Source organism: Diceros bicornis, chromosome 32 (genome assembly GCF_020826845.1).
Source record: "Diceros bicornis minor isolate mBicDic1 chromosome 32, mDicBic1.mat.cur, whole genome shotgun sequence".
NCBI lineage: Eukaryota > Metazoa > Chordata > Mammalia > Perissodactyla > Rhinocerotidae > Diceros > Diceros bicornis.
The window spans coordinates 20,244,177-20,261,862 of NC_080771.1; the positions used below are offsets into that span (position 1 = coordinate 20,244,177).

Sequence of the window (17,686 nt, forward strand, 5' to 3'; positions counted from 1 at the left end):
GGAGAATGGCAGCGCCCTCCCTTTACCTTTCTTCAAAGTAAATATTCAGCCAAGCTTTAGATTAGGACTTACCCGTGTGTTACTTCTGTGGCGGGTTGCAGTGAAAATGTTTGTATTCACTTAAACTCTCTCACTTCCTCTCCCCTGGAACTGATTAGCTCACGTTTACTTTTATTTCTGACTGATCTTAAACCATTTCATTTTCCCCTTTGAGGATCTTGTTTTCAGGAACTTATTTCTTGTAAATAGATTAGATTTGCTCTTTGCATTTTTTTCATTTTTCAATTTAATAGCATTGTTTTGTCTTTCCCCCTCACCGCACACTCAGGGGCCTGCACCTAAGTGGGTGCTTGATAAACATTTATTAACTGAACTAACAGACAATTCCAAGGCTCCTCAATGCTTTCCAAGGCAGTACTCTTCGCTATCTGAGTGACCTGGGGCAAATTTCTCAAAACTCTCTGTACCTCAGTTTCCTCAACTGTAAAATGGGCATATTAATGGAACCCACCCCCTAGGGCTGTCATGGAGTAAAGAGTTAATATATTGCACAGTGCATGGCCCATAGTCAGCACTATAAATGTGTCTTGCTATGATTTTATCATTATCATCATTATTGGAAGCAGCTGGGCTGTAGTGGGCACAGCATTGGACCTGGAGTTAGAAGATGTGACACTAGCTGTGAAATCTTTGGGCAAGTCACCTCCTCACGTCGCCTCTCTGAGCCTGTTTGTCTCTAAAATGGAGGCTACCATAGTCCCACCTGTTAAGGCTGATGTGAGGATTAAGTGAGTTAATATCTGTAAAGCACTTTGGACTATGCTGGGCTCGTAGTTGTATTCTTTAAAATGTGCGGTCCCAGTGTAAACAGGCTGGGATTGCTGGGGCGCTCGCCTTCGGGGGCGCTCTCTCCGGGCGCTTCCAGGTAGGAGCGAGGGCTGCAGGGCCCTGCCCGGCTCCCGGCCCGGGCGCCGCATGCATGGCGGCGGCCACCAGGGGGCGGTGCCAGACCGCAGAGGGCGCCCGGGAGGCGGCAGAGCCTGCATGAGGCGAGCCTGTAGCCGGCCTGCCTCTACTCCTTTCTTTTCCTTCCCTCCTTTAAGCGATGCTGGAATTTCGCAGCATCGAAATGACAAGGTACTGGCTCTCGAGGCCTCTATGCACGGAGAAGAGATCTGGAGCATCTGGCGAAAGGGGAGATCGGTGTCAGCGTCGGCAATGGTGAGACCCCCAAATCTGAGGCGCCCCTGCTATAATAATGCAGGGGGAGTCCCAGCAGCTCCGCGAGCAAAGCGGTTTTTTCCCACAACTTTTTCTTTTTAAAAAATTTGAAACCAACAGAAACGTTTTTAAAACTATACAATCAACAAACATCCTTATACTTTTCATCTGGGTTCACTAATTGTCAATACACTTTGCCAGATTATGTATATACACCCGTACATGCACATTTTATTTCATTTTCAGCTGAACCATTTGAGAGTTACTTGCAGACGACCTGCCACTTTACCCCTAAGTACTTCAGCCTGCATATCCTAAGAAGGACATTCTTCCACGCAGCTACAATGCCATTAACATGCCTCAGAAACTCATCATTGATGTATTTAAATACAACTTAATTATATACAATTTCGTGTTTAAATTTCCCCAATTGTTCCAGTTATATCAAAACAAAACTACTTATATAAAACAAAACTAGCTGTAGTTTTGTTTGTGATCCAGGATCCCATCAATGTTCACCTCATTTTTTCTTTCATGACATTTTTGAACAGTCCAGGCAAGTTGCCTTGTAGAGGATTCTGCAATCTGAATTTGTCCTGAATTGTCTTCACAATTAGATTCAGGCGAGTCACTTTTGGTAAAATACTGCACAGGCCGTGTCATCTGTTTCCCAATACATCATATTAGGAGGCCCGTCGTGTAGGCTTGTCACCATATTGATGACACTGAGTTTGATCACTGGGCTACGTGTGACAGTGTCCTGTCCTTCCTTTTCTCTCCCCACCAAAAAACTGATCAAGACACTCCAAGAAGCAACCAGCTAAATCCAGGATATGAGACAAATAGCGCAGTTTCTCCAACAAATCTATGGTGTGGAGGGAAAAAAGAAAAAAAGACTTTTAGAATAAAGGAGGTTTAAGAGACATAATGGCCAAGTACATTGAATGGACCTCATTTGAATCCTGATTTGAATAAACTAGTTGTAAAAAGACGACTTTGAGACAATTAGGGCAATTTTCATGTGGACTGGGTATTAGATAATATTAAAAAATTAGTGATAATGGCATTATTATTTTAAAGCATTTTAATTTATTAATAAATTATATTTATGCAATGGAATATTATACAGCAGTGAAAAGAATGAACTAGAGCTTCACAGTTCATACTGGATAAATCTCAGATATAACATGTTGAGTGACAAAAAGCAAATTACAGAATGATACAATTGATATACCAGTGATACCATGATATATATATATAATATACATGATATAATATATAGACTATATAATTATATAATATAGTATATGTAATATATATTATATAATATATATTAGACTTGCTTTTTTCTTTTTTTATTGTGTTAAAATACACGTAACATAAAATTTACCATCTTAACCTTTTTTTGTGTGTGTGTGAGGAAGATTAGCCCTGCGCTAGCAACCGATGACAATCCTCCTCTTTTTGCTGAGGAAGATTGGCCTGGGCTAACATCTGTGCCCATCTGCCTCTACTTTATATGGGACACCGCCACAGCATGGCTTGACAAGCGGTACGTCGGTGCCCACCCGGGATCTGAACCCCGGGGCTGCCGCAGCGGAGTGCATGCACTTAACCGCTACACCACCAGGCTGGCCCCCATCTTAACCATTTTTGAGTTTACAGTTCAGTAGTATTAAACATTCACATTGTTGTGCAACCATCACCACCATCCATCCCTGTAACTCTTTTCATCTTGCAAATCTGAAACTCTATACATATTAAACAATAATTCCCCATTCTCCAGTCCCCCTGGCAACCACCATTATACTTTCTGTCTCTGTGAATTTGGCTACTCTAAATACCTCATATTAGTGGAATCATATAGTATTTGTCTTTTTGTGGCTGGCTTATTTCACTTAGCATGATGTCCTCAAGGTTCATCTATGTCGTAGCATATTGCAGAATTTCCTTCCTTTTTACAGCCAAGTATTATTCCATGGTATGTATATACCACATTCTGGTAATTCATTCATTGGTTGATGGACACTTGGGTTGCTTCTGTGTTTTAGCTATTGTAAATAATGCTGCTATGAACACAGGTGTACAAATATCTCTTCAAGACCCTGCATTCAGTTATTTTGGGTATATACCCAGGAGTGGAATTTCTGGGTCATATGGTAATACGATTTTTAGTTTTTGAGCAACCTCCATACTATTTTCTACAGCGGCTGTACCATTTTACATTTCCACCAACAGTGCACAAGGGTTGCAGTTTCTCCACATCCTCTCCAACACTTGTCTTCTGTGCTGGTAGCGATCTCATAGTTTTGATTTGCATTTCCCTAATGATTAGTGATATTGAGCTTCTTTTCATGTGCTTATTGGCCATTCGTATATCTTCTTTGGAAAAATGTCTATTCAAGTCCTTTGCACATTTTTGAATCACATTGTTTGTTTTTTGTTGTTGTTGAGTTTTAGGAGTTCTCTATATGTTCTGGATATTAATACCTTATCAGATATATGTATATATATATTTATATACATTTAAAACCTGAAAAATGGTACTAGAGATTGTTTATGGATACATGCTTATGGAGTAAAAATATAAAGCTGTGTTTAGGAATGATCAATACTATATTCCATGAGTGATGTTTGGGGCAGAGGGTGGGGATAGGGAAGGGTACTTAGGAGGCTTCAACCATAGCTGTTGAGTTTTATTTATCAGGGTAGGTCATGGTTAAATGGATGTTCGTTATGTTATGTGTGTACTTTTTTGTGTACACTTGAGATTATTTCCCAAAATTAAAAAAAATAAAATGTAATTTCTTGAAGAAAAAAAAGCTTTAATTTATTGAGCAGCTACTAGACTCAAAAAGCTTAACATACGTTATCTACTTTAATCCTCACCTCCTGCCTATAATCATCTGCAACCACTCTGCCCTTTGTACATCCCACTCCAGTCGCAGTGTGCTTCTTGCTCCCTTTTTAAAAAGCTGGGCACGATCCTGCCACAGGATCTTTGTATTTGCTGTTCCCTCCACCTGGAATGTTCTTGCCCTTGAAAAGCATGATCTCCTCCTTCACCTCCTTCAAGTCTTTGCTCAAATAGCACCTTTTTAGCAAAGCCTTCCTTGACTAGCCTGTCTCCTTTACTCTGTTCTTTTTCACCATAGCAATTGTCACCTTCTGACGTATATAATTTACTCACTTTTTATGTTTACTGTCTATCTCCGCCTCGTAGTAGATAAACTCCACAAGAGCAGTGATTTTTCTTGGCTTTATTCACTGCTGTATTCCCAACATCGTAAACAAATTGGCACATAGTGTAGGCACTTAATGCATATTTGCTGAATGGATGAATTAATGTATTTGTTATCTATTACTGCTTTGCAAATTACCTCAAAACTTAGCAGCTTAAACTACAAACATTCATTCTTTCACATGGTTTCTGAGGGTCATGAATCTAGGAGCTGCTTAGCTGGGTGGTTCATGAGGTTCCCCATGAGGCTAGAGTCAAGCTGTTGGCCAGAGCTGTAGCCATCTCAAGGCTTGGCTGGAGCTGCAAAACCCACCTCCAAGCTCACGAACGTGGTTGTTAGCAGGCGTCAGTTCCTCACTGGCTGTTGGCTGGGAGCTTCAGTTCCTATCCACATGGGTATCTCCACAGGGCTGCCTCATGTCATGGCAGCTGGCTTCACCCAAAGTGATGAGAGAGAGAAAAGGAAGAGGGGTGGGGGGAAGGGCAAAAGGAAGAAAAAGAAAGAAAGAAAAAGAGAGAGAGAGAGGGAGGAAGGGCAGAAGGAAGGAGAAAGAGAGAGAAAGAGAGGGAGGGAGGGAAGAAGGAAGGAAGGAAGGGAGGAAGGGAGGGAGGGAGGGAGGAAGGAAGGAAGGAAGGAAGGAAGGAAGAGGTGGGAGAGAGGGAACAAAGGCACTCAAGACAAAAGCCACAATCTTTTATTACTTAATCGCAAAAGTGACATACCATCTCTGGCAGACAAAGTAGTGCTCCCCCTCCCCCAAGATGTCCAAGGCCTAATCCCTAGAACCCGTGAATCTGTTACCTTGCATGGCAAAGGGACTTTGCCAATGTGATTAAGTTAAGGATTTTGGGATGGGGGAGATTATCCGGCATTGTCCACATGGGCCCAGTGTAATCACCAGGTCTTTATAAGGGAAAGAGGGAAGCAGGACAGTTGGTGACAAAAAAAGAGAGGTGACAGTGGAAATAGAGGTTGGAGTGATGTACTTGGAAGATGAAGGAAGGGACCATGAGCTGAGGAATGCAGGCAGCCTCTGCAAGCTGGATAAGACAGGGAAACAGATTCTCCCTGGAGCCTCTGGAAGGAACACAACCCCACTGACACTTTGATTTTAGCCCAGTAAAACCCATTTAGATGTCTGACCTCCAGAACTGCAAGAAAATAGATTTGTGCTGTTTTTGTTTGTTTGTTTGTTTGTTTGTTTGGTGAGGAAGATTAGCCCTGAGCTAACATCTGTGCCCATCTTCCTCTATTTTATATGTGGGACGCCGCCACGGTATGGCTTGATGAGCAGTGTGTAGGTCCACCCCTGGGATCCAAACCTGTGAACCGAAGCAGAGCGCACGAACTTAACCGCTACACCACTGGGCCAGCCCAAGATTTGTGCTGTTTTAAGCCACTAAATTTGTGGTGATTTGTTACAGCAGGAAGAGGAAACGATTACACCATCACTTCTGCCATATTGTATTGGTTAAAAGTGGGTCAGCCTATATCCACAGGGTGTGAGTACCAGGACGCACAATTGTTGGGGGCACTTTAGAGGCTCCCTGCCACAATGAATGAATTATTAACAACCTCGCTTTATAGATAGGTAAACTGAGGCTCAGAGGAATGAAGTAACTTGCCTGAGGTCATAGCTAATGATGGTGGAGTCCGTTCCATCTGACACTCAGAATAAATTCCAAATTCTTTTGACAAATAGCTAAAGGACCTCTGATCTGGGCCCTGCCTGCCTCCCCAGTCTCCTCGAACTCACTGAGTTTATTCCCACCTCAGGGCCTATACAGCTGCTGTTTCTTCTCCACAATTGTTCTTCACTGGTCTGGCTCCTCACCCTTCAGGTCTCAGTTTAAATATAAGTCTTCCCTGATAACCCAAGGGCTTTTTATTTCTTCACCTTATTTTAGTTTATATATATCATTTCTTGTTTACTGTCTAATGTCTGTTCCCACTACTCCCACCCTTCATGAGCACAGGGGCTCTGCCTGCTCTGTTCATTGCTGTATACCTAGTACTGGCACACAGTAGGTGCTCAATAAGTGTTTGATGAATGAATGAATGACTCCAAGGGAGGTAAAACAGTTAAAAACAATCTATTCAACTCACTTCTCTAGGCACCTTGAAATAACAGTTCTTACTTGGGGAGCTTATGAAGAGTAAAAGAAAGAAAGAAAAGAAGTCACAAGGCCTACAGCCACAGGATATATTTCGATTCTTCCACCACCGACAGGCTGGACCTGGAGGTGTTCACAGGGCTCTGTGCTCTGAGAGCCCTTTGTCTCCAGAAAAGGAATAACCCCGCAGGAGGGGTGAGCAATCTACCAGCACCACTCTTTGGGTAATAACTAAGTCTTTTCTTCCCAGGCTGGTTCTGCTGGTCCGCACGCCCCTTCCTGCAGGCAAAAATCTTTTCTACTTAGCCAGGAACTGGAGCTCTCTGCAGAGACACCATGAATTGAAAGAGGGTGTGTCAGGCAGAGCGGGCAGGGCTTGGTTAGGGAGGCTGGGTTGTGATCTTGGACAAGGAACCTGTTTTCTCAATCTCTCTCCCTCTTTCTTTTGGGAGTTGGGGGTGGGGGCAGGGACGTGAGTACAGAGAGCTGAATTAATCATTTCAGTTCACAGCCCACTCTCATAGTTGGTTTGTGTAAGGACCTCTCCAATTTTATTAGTTCACTCATTCATTCATTTCTTTTTATCCCTATCCTCCACTCCCATTACCCTCCTCCTCCACGCTGTTTAATAAATACCTTTGATTTTGTATGTAGCTTTGTTAAATATGTAATGTTTTATGTGAATGTGAATTTAGTTTTTTAATTACAAGTTATCCTGCTATAGATCACATTCTGTTTCTTACTGTGGTAGCCAGCCTCCAAGATGGCCCCCAGTGGATCTCCTAGTATTCACATCTTTGAACAGTCCCTTCTCACATTGAGCAGAGCTGACTCTACTCAACAAATAGGATAGTGCAAGGATAACAGTGTGTGATTTCCAAGGCTAGGTGATAAAAGATATTGTAACATCCTACTTGCTGTTTCTTGGATCACCCACTGAAGGGGAAGCCAGCTGCCATGATATGAGGACACTCAAGCAGGCCTAGGGAGAGGTCTAAGAGGAACTGAGGCCTCCTGCCAACAGTTAGCATCAACTTGCCAGCCATGTGAGTGAGCCATCTTGAATGATTCTCATGCCCCAGTCAAACCTTCAGGTGCCTGCAGCCCCAGTGACATCTTCCTTGCAACCTCATGACGGATCCCAAACCAGAACCACTCAGTCAAGCCATTCCTGAATTCCCGACCCACAGGAACTACGTGAGATAATAAATGTCTATCTTCTTTTTAAGTCATTAAGTTTCTGGGTAATTTGTTACATAGCAACAGATAACGGATACTTACATTTTTAATTTAGCTGTACAGTTTGTAGATCTATCCAAGTGTCTTTGTATTTGTCTAGATCAGGAGTCAGCAAAATTTTACTGTAAAGAGCGAGACATAAATATTCTAGGCTTTGCAGGCCATATGGTCTCTGTTGCAACAACTCAACTCTGCTATTGTAGTGCAAAAGCAGCCATAGACAATATATAAACAAAAAAGCATGGTTATGTTCTAATAAAACTTTGTGGACACTGAAATTTGAATTTCATATAATTTTCATGTGTTTCAAAATATGCTTTTGCTTTTTTTTTCCACCGTTGAAAATGTAAAAATCATTCTCAGCTCAGGAGCCAATCTGTGCAAAAACAGGTAACAATCAAATGTGACCCACAGGCCTTTGTTTGTTGACCCCCGGTCTATTTCACTGTTTTGAACTGCTACATAATTACCCCATAATGTGCTTTCACCATATTTTACATGTCTTTTCCCAGTGAGGGGCATTCGGTTTATCTCCTGCTCCCAGCTACCATAAGCAACAGCTGCAGTGAACTTCCTTGGCTGGATGGAGAGGCTCCTGGGATACTGGCCCAGGAGTGGGATTGCTGGGTTTCAGGGTGCATGTCCCCCACACCCTACTGACACTTGGTGTTATCCAGCTTCCTAATGTTTGCCAATCTGTGAGTTGGTATCTCCGCTTTGTTTTGGCTTGTATTTCCCTGATAACTAATGAGTTCAAACATCTCTTTGTCTACTAACTTACATTTAGGTTTCCTCTCTAAGTTGCCTATTCATGCTCTTCATCCATGTTTGTCTTAGATGTTTCTGACTTTTTCTTGTTGGGAAGACTTCTCCTTGCTGGGCCTCAGTTTCCCCATGTGCACCACAGTTACCTACAGGGCTCTTCTGAGATGCCATCCCTGTTTCTCAAATCCCTACAGCCATATTTCAAATAATGAGAATTTGGCCTGGGGTCAGGTGTTTACATATATTAAATGATTCTAGAAATCTGGGTGTTACTTGGGGATTACAACTGAGACTTCTGGGTTCAGGGAGGTTGATTACCAGCCCAGGACCACCGGGGGGGATCATGGGGTTCAGCAGATGCGGAAGCTGAGTTCCGTTAGGAAGAGCTTGGACTGCAAATCAGAAGAAGACAACAAACAGCACTTCTCCCAGGTCAAATTGAAATGATGTTTCTAGATGATAAGAGGAGGCAAAGCATTGAGAGAAGGGGGCTTTCTCTTCTTAGTTGGTAGAAGTGAAACTAGTTCTAAACTTTTCTCCTTGTCTTTGACCAATTACCCACTTCAGGACAAATTCCTAGGGAATTTGCTGAGTCAAAGGGTGTGCAGCCCTTCAGAAAAGTGTTTGGTGGTGAGAAAAAAAAAGGTCACACCTAAATATCCCACTTCAGGGGATGGAATACTATATATGCATCTTAAGAAAGGTGTCCTATAGAAGGATTTCTTATGCTATGGAATGATGTTTCTAATTCACTAAGATGGGGGAGAGATCCATGTTATAAAATAGTTGATAGAGAATGATCTCATTTTTGTGAGGAAAAAACATATATGAATAGAAAACACTGGGAAAATGCAGTAATGTATCGAGTGCTTACTCTGGGCCAGGCGCTGTTTTAATGCTTTACAGCCTCATTTACTTCTCACACAACTCTATTAATGGATGCTGTTATTATTCCCATTTTACAGGTGAAGAAACTGAGGTCAGAGAGGTGAAATGAGCTGCCCAAGGTCACACAGATGGTAAGTGGTGAAGACAGGATTTGAACCCAGGTGGCTGGCTCCAGAGCCACCCCAAAATATTCCCCATGGTCACCTCCATGTTTACACCTGAGGAGTGAGACCAAGGTGCTCCTTATTTCCTTTCTCTGTATTTTCTGATTTTTCTACGATTAATTTTTTTTTAAGAGGATCCTCCACCCCAGCCCCCTTAGTAGTGGTTGGTGCCTTTGGAAATATGGAAGTGGGGAGAGGCTGTGGAGGGGGACATTGTGGGGAGAAAAATCAGGAATGGGATGGAGCTTTGCTCACCTTAGACCCTACCTAACCCCAGACCCTTTCTCTTTGCAGTCTCAAAAATATCAAGGAAGTCAAAGGTCAGATATCAGCTATATGACCTTGGACTGGTTCCTCACCCTCTCTGAGCCCTTTTCCAGATATATCATATGGACCGAATTTCTGGAGAGGCTTCCCTGTCCTTCTCCCTCTCTCCCCTCCCAGCACCCTGAGTGAAGATAGGGAGGGGCAGCCTTGCTCAGCAGTGCTGGGAAGGAAAGGAGGGAGGACAGGGAGGAGCACGGGCGGGGAGGAGGAAGCTGAGGGGAGCGGCGGAGGCCAGCAGGGAGGGACAGGTCTAGGGAGGAGTCCCCTCCTGTCGGCTCCTCTCCCCTGGGGCTTTGAGGACTGACTACCAGTCTCTAAATGTAGCTCTGGGAAGGTCTGTGCTGCAGTGAGTGCTGGGCAGGGAGGGAATCCCAGGACCGGGGTTCCCCACAGCTGACTGGTGGTTACCTGGGTCCTAGAGCAAGTCCATCCCTTCTCTCAGCCTTGGCTTTCTCAGCTGTCGAAGGGGTAATGCCTGGCTGGTTGTCACAGCGTCAGGAAAGGTGCTGTGTCAGGGGTCAACACACTGCAGCACACCTGTTGTTCGTTTTTAACAGCTTTATTGAGGTGAAATTCACATACTACACAATGCACCCATTTAAAGTGTACACTTCAGTGGATTGTAGTATATTCAGAGTTGTGCAACTGTTACCACAGTCAGTTTTAGAACATTTTCATCATACCCCAAAGAAACCCCGTGCCCTTTAGCTATCACCCCAAGTCGCCTCAGCCCCTCAACCCCTCAGCCTCAGGCAACAACGCCTCTGCTTTCTGTCTCTGTAGACATTTCATATCCATGGAATCACACAATATACCTTCTTCATCTGGCTTCCTTCACTTAGCATAATGTTTTCCAGGCTCATCCATGTTGTAGCATCTATAAAACTTCTGTTCCTTTTTATAGCTGAACAATATTCCGATGTATGGATGTACCGCATTTTGTTTATCCAGTCATCAGTTGATGGACATTTGCGTGTTTCTTCTACTTTTTGGCTATTATGAATAGTGCGGCTGTAAACCTTGATGTACACATTTTGTGTGGACGTATGTTTTCATTTCTTTTGCGTATATACTTAGGAGTGGAATTACTGGGTCAAATAGTAATTATGTTTAATATTTTGAGGCAACACCTGTTTTTATACGGTCCAGGAGCTAAGAATGGTTTTTATGTTTTTAAATTGTCAGGAAAAAATCAAAAGAAGAATAATATTTAGTAGCACATGAAAATCACATAGAAGTCTAATTTCAGAGTCTGCAAGTAACGTTTCATTGTACAGCTGCATTCATTCGTTTACATATTGTCTATGGTGCTTTTGTACTGGCAGAGTTGAGGAGTGTGACAGAGACCATATGACCTGCAAAGCCTAAAACGTTTACCATCTGGTCTTCTACAGAAAATGTTTGCTGGCCCTTGAACTCTGTTTGGTATTATTATTATTAATTATTGTTTAGTGGAGGCAGCTTGGGTATGTACTGCCTTGATGAGAAAAGGACTCAGGTTGCCAGCTGCTCTCTGCCAAGTCCTGGCCTAGGAGCATAAAGGAATGAGAGCTCACATCTGGCCCCATTTTCTGGGTGGAGAAACTGAGTCCTGCAGGAGGGCCCAGGCTCATGTAAGCCAATGGGGAACTGAGGGCCTAGCTTTCTTCTGCTCCTGGGCGGCATCCTTCCCTCCAGCTAAGACCCAGCTGTGAATAATTCATGGCTAGGGTTTGCAGAGCACTCCATCTTGTCAGAGCGCTTTGATCATCATTAATTAGTCAGAACCTGGCTCTGGCTGTCGTCTAATAAAACAAAAACAGAAGTGGCTTTAATGTCTCCATCCCTAAAACTGGAAGCTTCCATCTCCATTCCAAGGCTTTGCACCCACAGATTCCTTCTCTCTGCCCATCACCCCATCACCTCTCAAAGACCTAAAACCTACTGTTTTAGCCTGAAAGTCAGGTTTCCTGAAGGAAGGAGGGCAGTCCCAGGGTTAGAGACCAGCCCTCATAGCTGGTGTCTTCTGAGAAGTCTTGTCCCCTCTCTGACCCTCAGTGTCTTCATCAGGAAGATATGAGTAATGATGCCTGTCTCTGGGGTTGTTATGAGGATTAACCAAGTTTGTACTTGTAAAAGTGTTCTGAAAGAAACCCTCATACACTGCTGGTGGGAAGGTAAAATGGCACAGCTGCTTTGGAAGACACTCTGGCAGTTCCTCAAATGATTAAATGTTGAGTTACCATATGACACAGCAATTCCACTCCTAGATACATACCCAACAGAAATGAAAACATGTGTTCACACAAAAACTTGTACACAAATGTTCACGTAGCCAAAGAGAAGAAACGACCTAAATGTCCATCAACTGATGATTAGACAGATAGAATGTGACATATCTGTACAATGGAATATTATTTGGCTGTAAGAAGTAATGAAGTACTGATTCATGCTACAACATGGATGAACTTTGAAAACATTATGTTAAGTGAAAGAAGCCAGGCACAAAAGGCCACATACTGTGTGACTGCATTTATATGGAATGTCCAGGACAGGCACATCCTTAGGGACAGGAAGTAGATGAGTGGCTGCCTAGGGCTGGGAAGGGAATGGAGAGTGACTGTAGATGGGCACAAGGTTTCTTTTTGGGGTGATGGAAATGTTCTAAAATTGATTGTGGTGATGATTACACAACTCTGTGAATATATTAGAGACCAGTGAATTGCATGCTTAAAATGGATGAATTTTATAGTATGTAAATTATACCTCAGTAAAGCTGTTTTTAAAAAGTGCTCTGAAAACTGTAAAGTGATGAGCACAGTGATATTCACATGCATAATGGATGACCATATTCATAATGGATGGAGCCGAGTGTTCTGACCAGTTTAGGGTACTTCTGAAGACTTTTGAAATCGGAGACACCTGGATCTCTTGCTGTAAATGACCTTGAGCAAGTCATTTAACTCTCTGAGCCTCAGTTTGCCTATCTGTAAAATTGGGACGATAACCTCTTTCTTCTGGGATTGTGTGACAATTAAATGAATATTGTAGGAACATGCTGAGCTTGGTACTTGACACCTCCTAGGCCTTAGTAAATGATTATTATTTCCACATGGGGTTACCAACCCCTTCCAGCCACCCCAAGGAGCAAGTCTGTGCTGGTCTACCCTCCCCAGTATCCACAGTTTCCAAAATTTGCCTGATGATGAGAATTACTTGGAGTATTTGTTAAAAATACAGATTTCAGAGCCCCACTTCAGATCCACTGATCAGGATCTATAGTTTTAAAAACTCTGCAGGTGAGTCCTATAATCAGGCAAGTTTGGGAAATATGGCTGTTCCAACGTGGAGTCATTTTGCTTCTTATTTATACCCTCCTCCCCAAACCCTTAAACTTCCATTGTTTGCTGTTTCACTCTGACTTGCCACTCTTTGCCAAATATCCCTCCGTTTAAGAGCTCATGCTCTTGACTTCAGTAATAACACTCAGCACTTGAGTTTATCATTTCTTCATACTTTAGTTCAGGGCAAGGACTGATAACATTAATAATACAGCAATAGTGAACCTACATGTGCTTGGCCCTCTGCAAGGGTTCCCCAGACACCATCTCCTTTATGTCCTCACAGCAGCCTTGTGAGTGGGTGGTTTTCTCCACTTAGCCTCAGAGGCAAGGCTTACCCAAGGCTTTTAGGAGAATAAGTGGCAGAGTCAGCATTGAAACTCAGTTTTGCATGATCCCAAAGCTAACCTAATTAACCTTACATTAAATAGTGTCCAGTGGTTATCCCAGTTCTTCATATGAGGAAGTAGGGGCTCAGAGACATCAAGGGATTTTTCAAAGATCACACAGCAGCTTCTTGACCAAGCCAATGTGGAACCCCAGTTTTTGTGCCCTCTGGTCTGGGGCTTTCTCACCTCATCATGTGACACAAGTCCCACTCAGTGACTTTATCAACAAATACCATACAAAAAGAAAAAATTGAATGCCTTTCAGGGTCAATTTAATATATTCTTTTTTACTTCTGGGAAATGTTCTCAATGACAGATCATAGTGGTTAACATTTATTGAGCATTTTCTTTGTGCCAAGCACTGCTCTAAGTGCTATATTTGCATTAACACATTTAGATCCTTACAACAGCAGATGATGTGGGTACCATTATCGTCATCATGCCCGTTTTACAGATGGGGAACCTGAGGCACTGAGCCATGAAGCAGTTGCCTGAGGTCACAGAGTTAGCACGTGTGAGATCCAGGATTCAGATCCAGCCGGGGTAGCCCTAGGCCTGCGCTTTAACTACCACCCTGTGCTGCTTCTCACTTGGGAAGATGTGCGGTGTAGTTTATAATATGGAAAAATGGACAAGCTACGTGCCCCAAAACAGGGCACTGGCCAGATAAAGTATGGTGTACTTTTTGGATGAAATACTCTGAAGCCATTAAATATTGATGCTAGGGAAGACCTTTCAATGACATTGAAAAGTGTTTACAACTTTTTAAGTGAAAAAGCCAGGCTTAAAAATAGTATTACTCACTGTAGTCTATTTATCTAAAGCACAGAATTAGGCAAAACTAATCTGTTTTAAAAGTCAAGATGGTGATTAACCTGGGGTGGGGGTTGGTTAGGGACTGGCAGAGGCACAAGGATGCTTCTGGGGCAGGTCATGTTTTGTCCCTTATTCTGGGTGTTGGTAATGCATGTGTTCAATGTCACTTATGATGTGTTTACTTTTCTATATTTGCATTATACTTCAATGAAAAGTTTAAAAACAGCAGTACTATGACCCTAATTTTAAAAATATGTGTGTATACATTTGCATAGAAAAAAAAGAATGGAAGGAACCTAAATTGAAGGACATTTAAAAAGAATCAATTTATTTAAACTAAGAAAAAAACAAAAACATTTCACCCATTTCTCCCCTCACCCCCTCCTGACTCTGGCAACCACCAATCTGTTCTCTGTATCTATGAGCTTGGTTTTTAAAAAAATTTTTTTAGATTCTACATTTAAGAGAGATCATATAGTATTTGTCTTTCTCTGTCTGACTTATTTCACTTCACATGATGCCCTCGAGGTCCATCCATGTTGTCACAAATGGCAAGATTTTGTTCTTTATTATGGCTGAATAATATTTCATTGTATATATAGATCACAATTTATCCATTCATCCATTGATGGACACTTAGGTTGTTTCCATATCTCGGCTGTTGTATATAATGCTGCAATGAATATGGGGGTGCATATATCTTCTCAAATTATTGTTTTCATTTTCTTTGGATAAATACCCGGAAGTGGAATTGCTAGATCATATGATAGTTCTATTTTTAATTTTTGAGGAATCTCCATACTGGTTTTGATAGTGGCTGTACCAATTTACGTTCCCACCAGCAGTGCTCAAGCATTCCCTTTGCTCCACATCCTCACCAACTTGTTACTTCTAGTCTCTTTGATAATAGCCATTGTAACAGGTGTGAGGTGATAACTCATTGTGGTTTTGATTTGCATTTCCCTCTTGATTAATGACATAGAGCATCTTTTCATATACCTGTTGGCCATCTGTGTGTCTTCTTTGAAAAAATGTCTATTCAGATCTTCTGCTCATTTTTCAGTTGGATTGTGTTTTTGCTATTGAGTTGTATGAGTTCTTTATATACTCTGGATATTTACCCCTTGTCAGATATATGATTTGCAAATATTTTCTCTCATTCGGTAGGTTGCCTTTTCATTTTGTGGATCATTTCTTTTGCTGTGCAGAAGCCTTTATTTTGATGTCATCCCACTTGTTGATTTTTGCTTTTGTTGCTTTTGCTTTTGGTGTCAGATTCAAAAAATCATCACCAAGTCCTATGTCAAGGAGCTTACTGCCTATATTTTCTTCTAGGAGTTTCATGGTTTAAGGTCTTACATTTGAATAGAAGAGACTATCCTTTCCCCATTGTATATTCTTGGTTCCTTTGTCATAAATTAATTGACCATATATGCATGGGTTTATTTCTGGGCTCTCTATTCTGTTCCATTGATCTATGTGTCTGTTTTTATGCCAATACCATACTGTTTTAATTACTATAACTTTGTAATATAGCTTGAAATCAGGGATTGTGATGCCTCCAGCTTTGTTCTTCTTTCTCTGCTTTGGCTGAATTATTCAGGGTCTTTTATGGTTCCATACAAATTTTAGAATTGTCTGTTCTATTTCTGTGAAAATGTCATTGGAATTTTGATAGAGATTGCATTGAATCTGTATATTGATTTGAGCGGTATAGACATTTTAACAATATTAATTCTTCCAATCCATGAGCATGGAATATCTTTTCCATTATGTCTTCTTCAATTTCTTTCATTTATGTCTTGTAGTTTTCAATATACAAGTCTTTCACCTCCTTGGTCAAATTTATTCCTAGGCATTTTATTCTTTTTGATGTAATTGTAAATGGGACTGTTTTCTTAATTTCTCTCTCTGATAGTTCATTATCAGTATATAGAAATGTAACAGATTTTTGCATATTGATTTTGTATCCTGCAGCTTTACTGAATTTGTATATTAGTTCTAAGGGTTTTTTTTTTTACTTTTTTTTTTTTGAGGAAGATTGGCCCTGAGCTAACATCTGTTGTGAATCTTCCTCTTTTTCTTCTTTTTTTTCCTCCCCAAAGCCCCAGTACATAGTTGCATATCCTAGTTGTAGGTCCTTCTAGTTCTTCTATGTGAGACGCCACCTCAGCACGGCTTGATGAGTGGTGAGTAGGTCTGCACCCAGGATCCGAACTGGCAAACCCTGGGCCTTGGAAGTGGAACATATGAACTTAACCACTACACCACTGGGCCGGCCCCAGTTCTAAGAGTTTTTTGATGGAATCTTTAGGGTTTTCTATATACAATATCATGTCATCTGCAAATAGAGATAATTTTACTTCTTCCTTCACAATTTGGATACCTTTTATTTCTTTTTCTTGCCTAATTGCTCTGGCTAGGACCTCCAATGGTATTTTGAATAAAAGCAGCAAGAGTGGGCATCCTTCTTTTGTTCCTGATCTTAGAGGAAAAGCTATTAGCTTTTCATCATTGAGTATAATATTAGCTGTGGGTTTGTCATGTATGGCATTTATTATGTTGAGGGACATTTTATGAAATAACTGTCCTACATCATAAAACATGCCAAGATCAAGAAACACAAGGAAAGACTGAGACACTTTTCCAGTTTAAAGGAGGCTAAAATGATTAGATCCTGGACTGGGAAAAAAAAATTATATGTGTATACATACACACACACATATGCACACACATACATAGATACACACAGCTAATTGATTAATTTAAACATGGACTATAGATTATAGTATTGCAATGTTAAATGTCCCAAGTTCACTAGCTGTACTGTGGTTATGTATGGGAATGTCTTTGTTCTTAGGAAATACACACTTAAGTATTTAGGGGTTAAAGGGCATGATGCAGGGGCCAGCCCAGTGGTGTCGCGGTTAAGCGCGCGTGCTCTGCTGTGGTGACCTGGGGTTTGCAGGTTCAGATCCCAGGTGCGCACCTGTGCACCGCTTGTCAAGCCATGCTGTGGTGGCATCCCATATAAAGTAGAGGAAGATGGGCATCGTGCAAAAAGAGGAGGATTGGCATCGGATGTTAGCTCAGGGCTGCTCTTACGCACACAAAAATAAATAAATAAAAAAAAATAAAGGGCATGATGTTTCCAATTTAATCTCAAGTTGTTCAGAAAAATGCACACACATAATTATTTAT

At 41.7% G+C, this 17,686-nt stretch overlaps 1 protein-coding gene across 2 annotated transcripts in view; it reads left to right on the forward strand.

Moving 5' to 3' along the window:
* Positions 1-9,786, forward strand: part of ZFP90 (ZFP90 zinc finger protein) — a 43,331-nt gene extending 33,545 nt beyond the window's left edge. Inside the window, exon 6 of one of the 2 annotated variants that reach the window (XR_009216428.1) lies at positions 9,547-9,786. Coding sequence is in view for 1 of the 2 variants with exons in the window: in XM_058528120.1 (XP_058384103.1) it covers positions 9,547-9,578 (32 nt within the window). In the remaining variant the exon portion in view is untranslated. The remainder of the gene's footprint in view (positions 1-9,546) is intronic. The other variant, XM_058528120.1, reaches the window with a different exon arrangement.
* Positions 9,787-17,686: the final 7,900 nt, after the last annotated feature.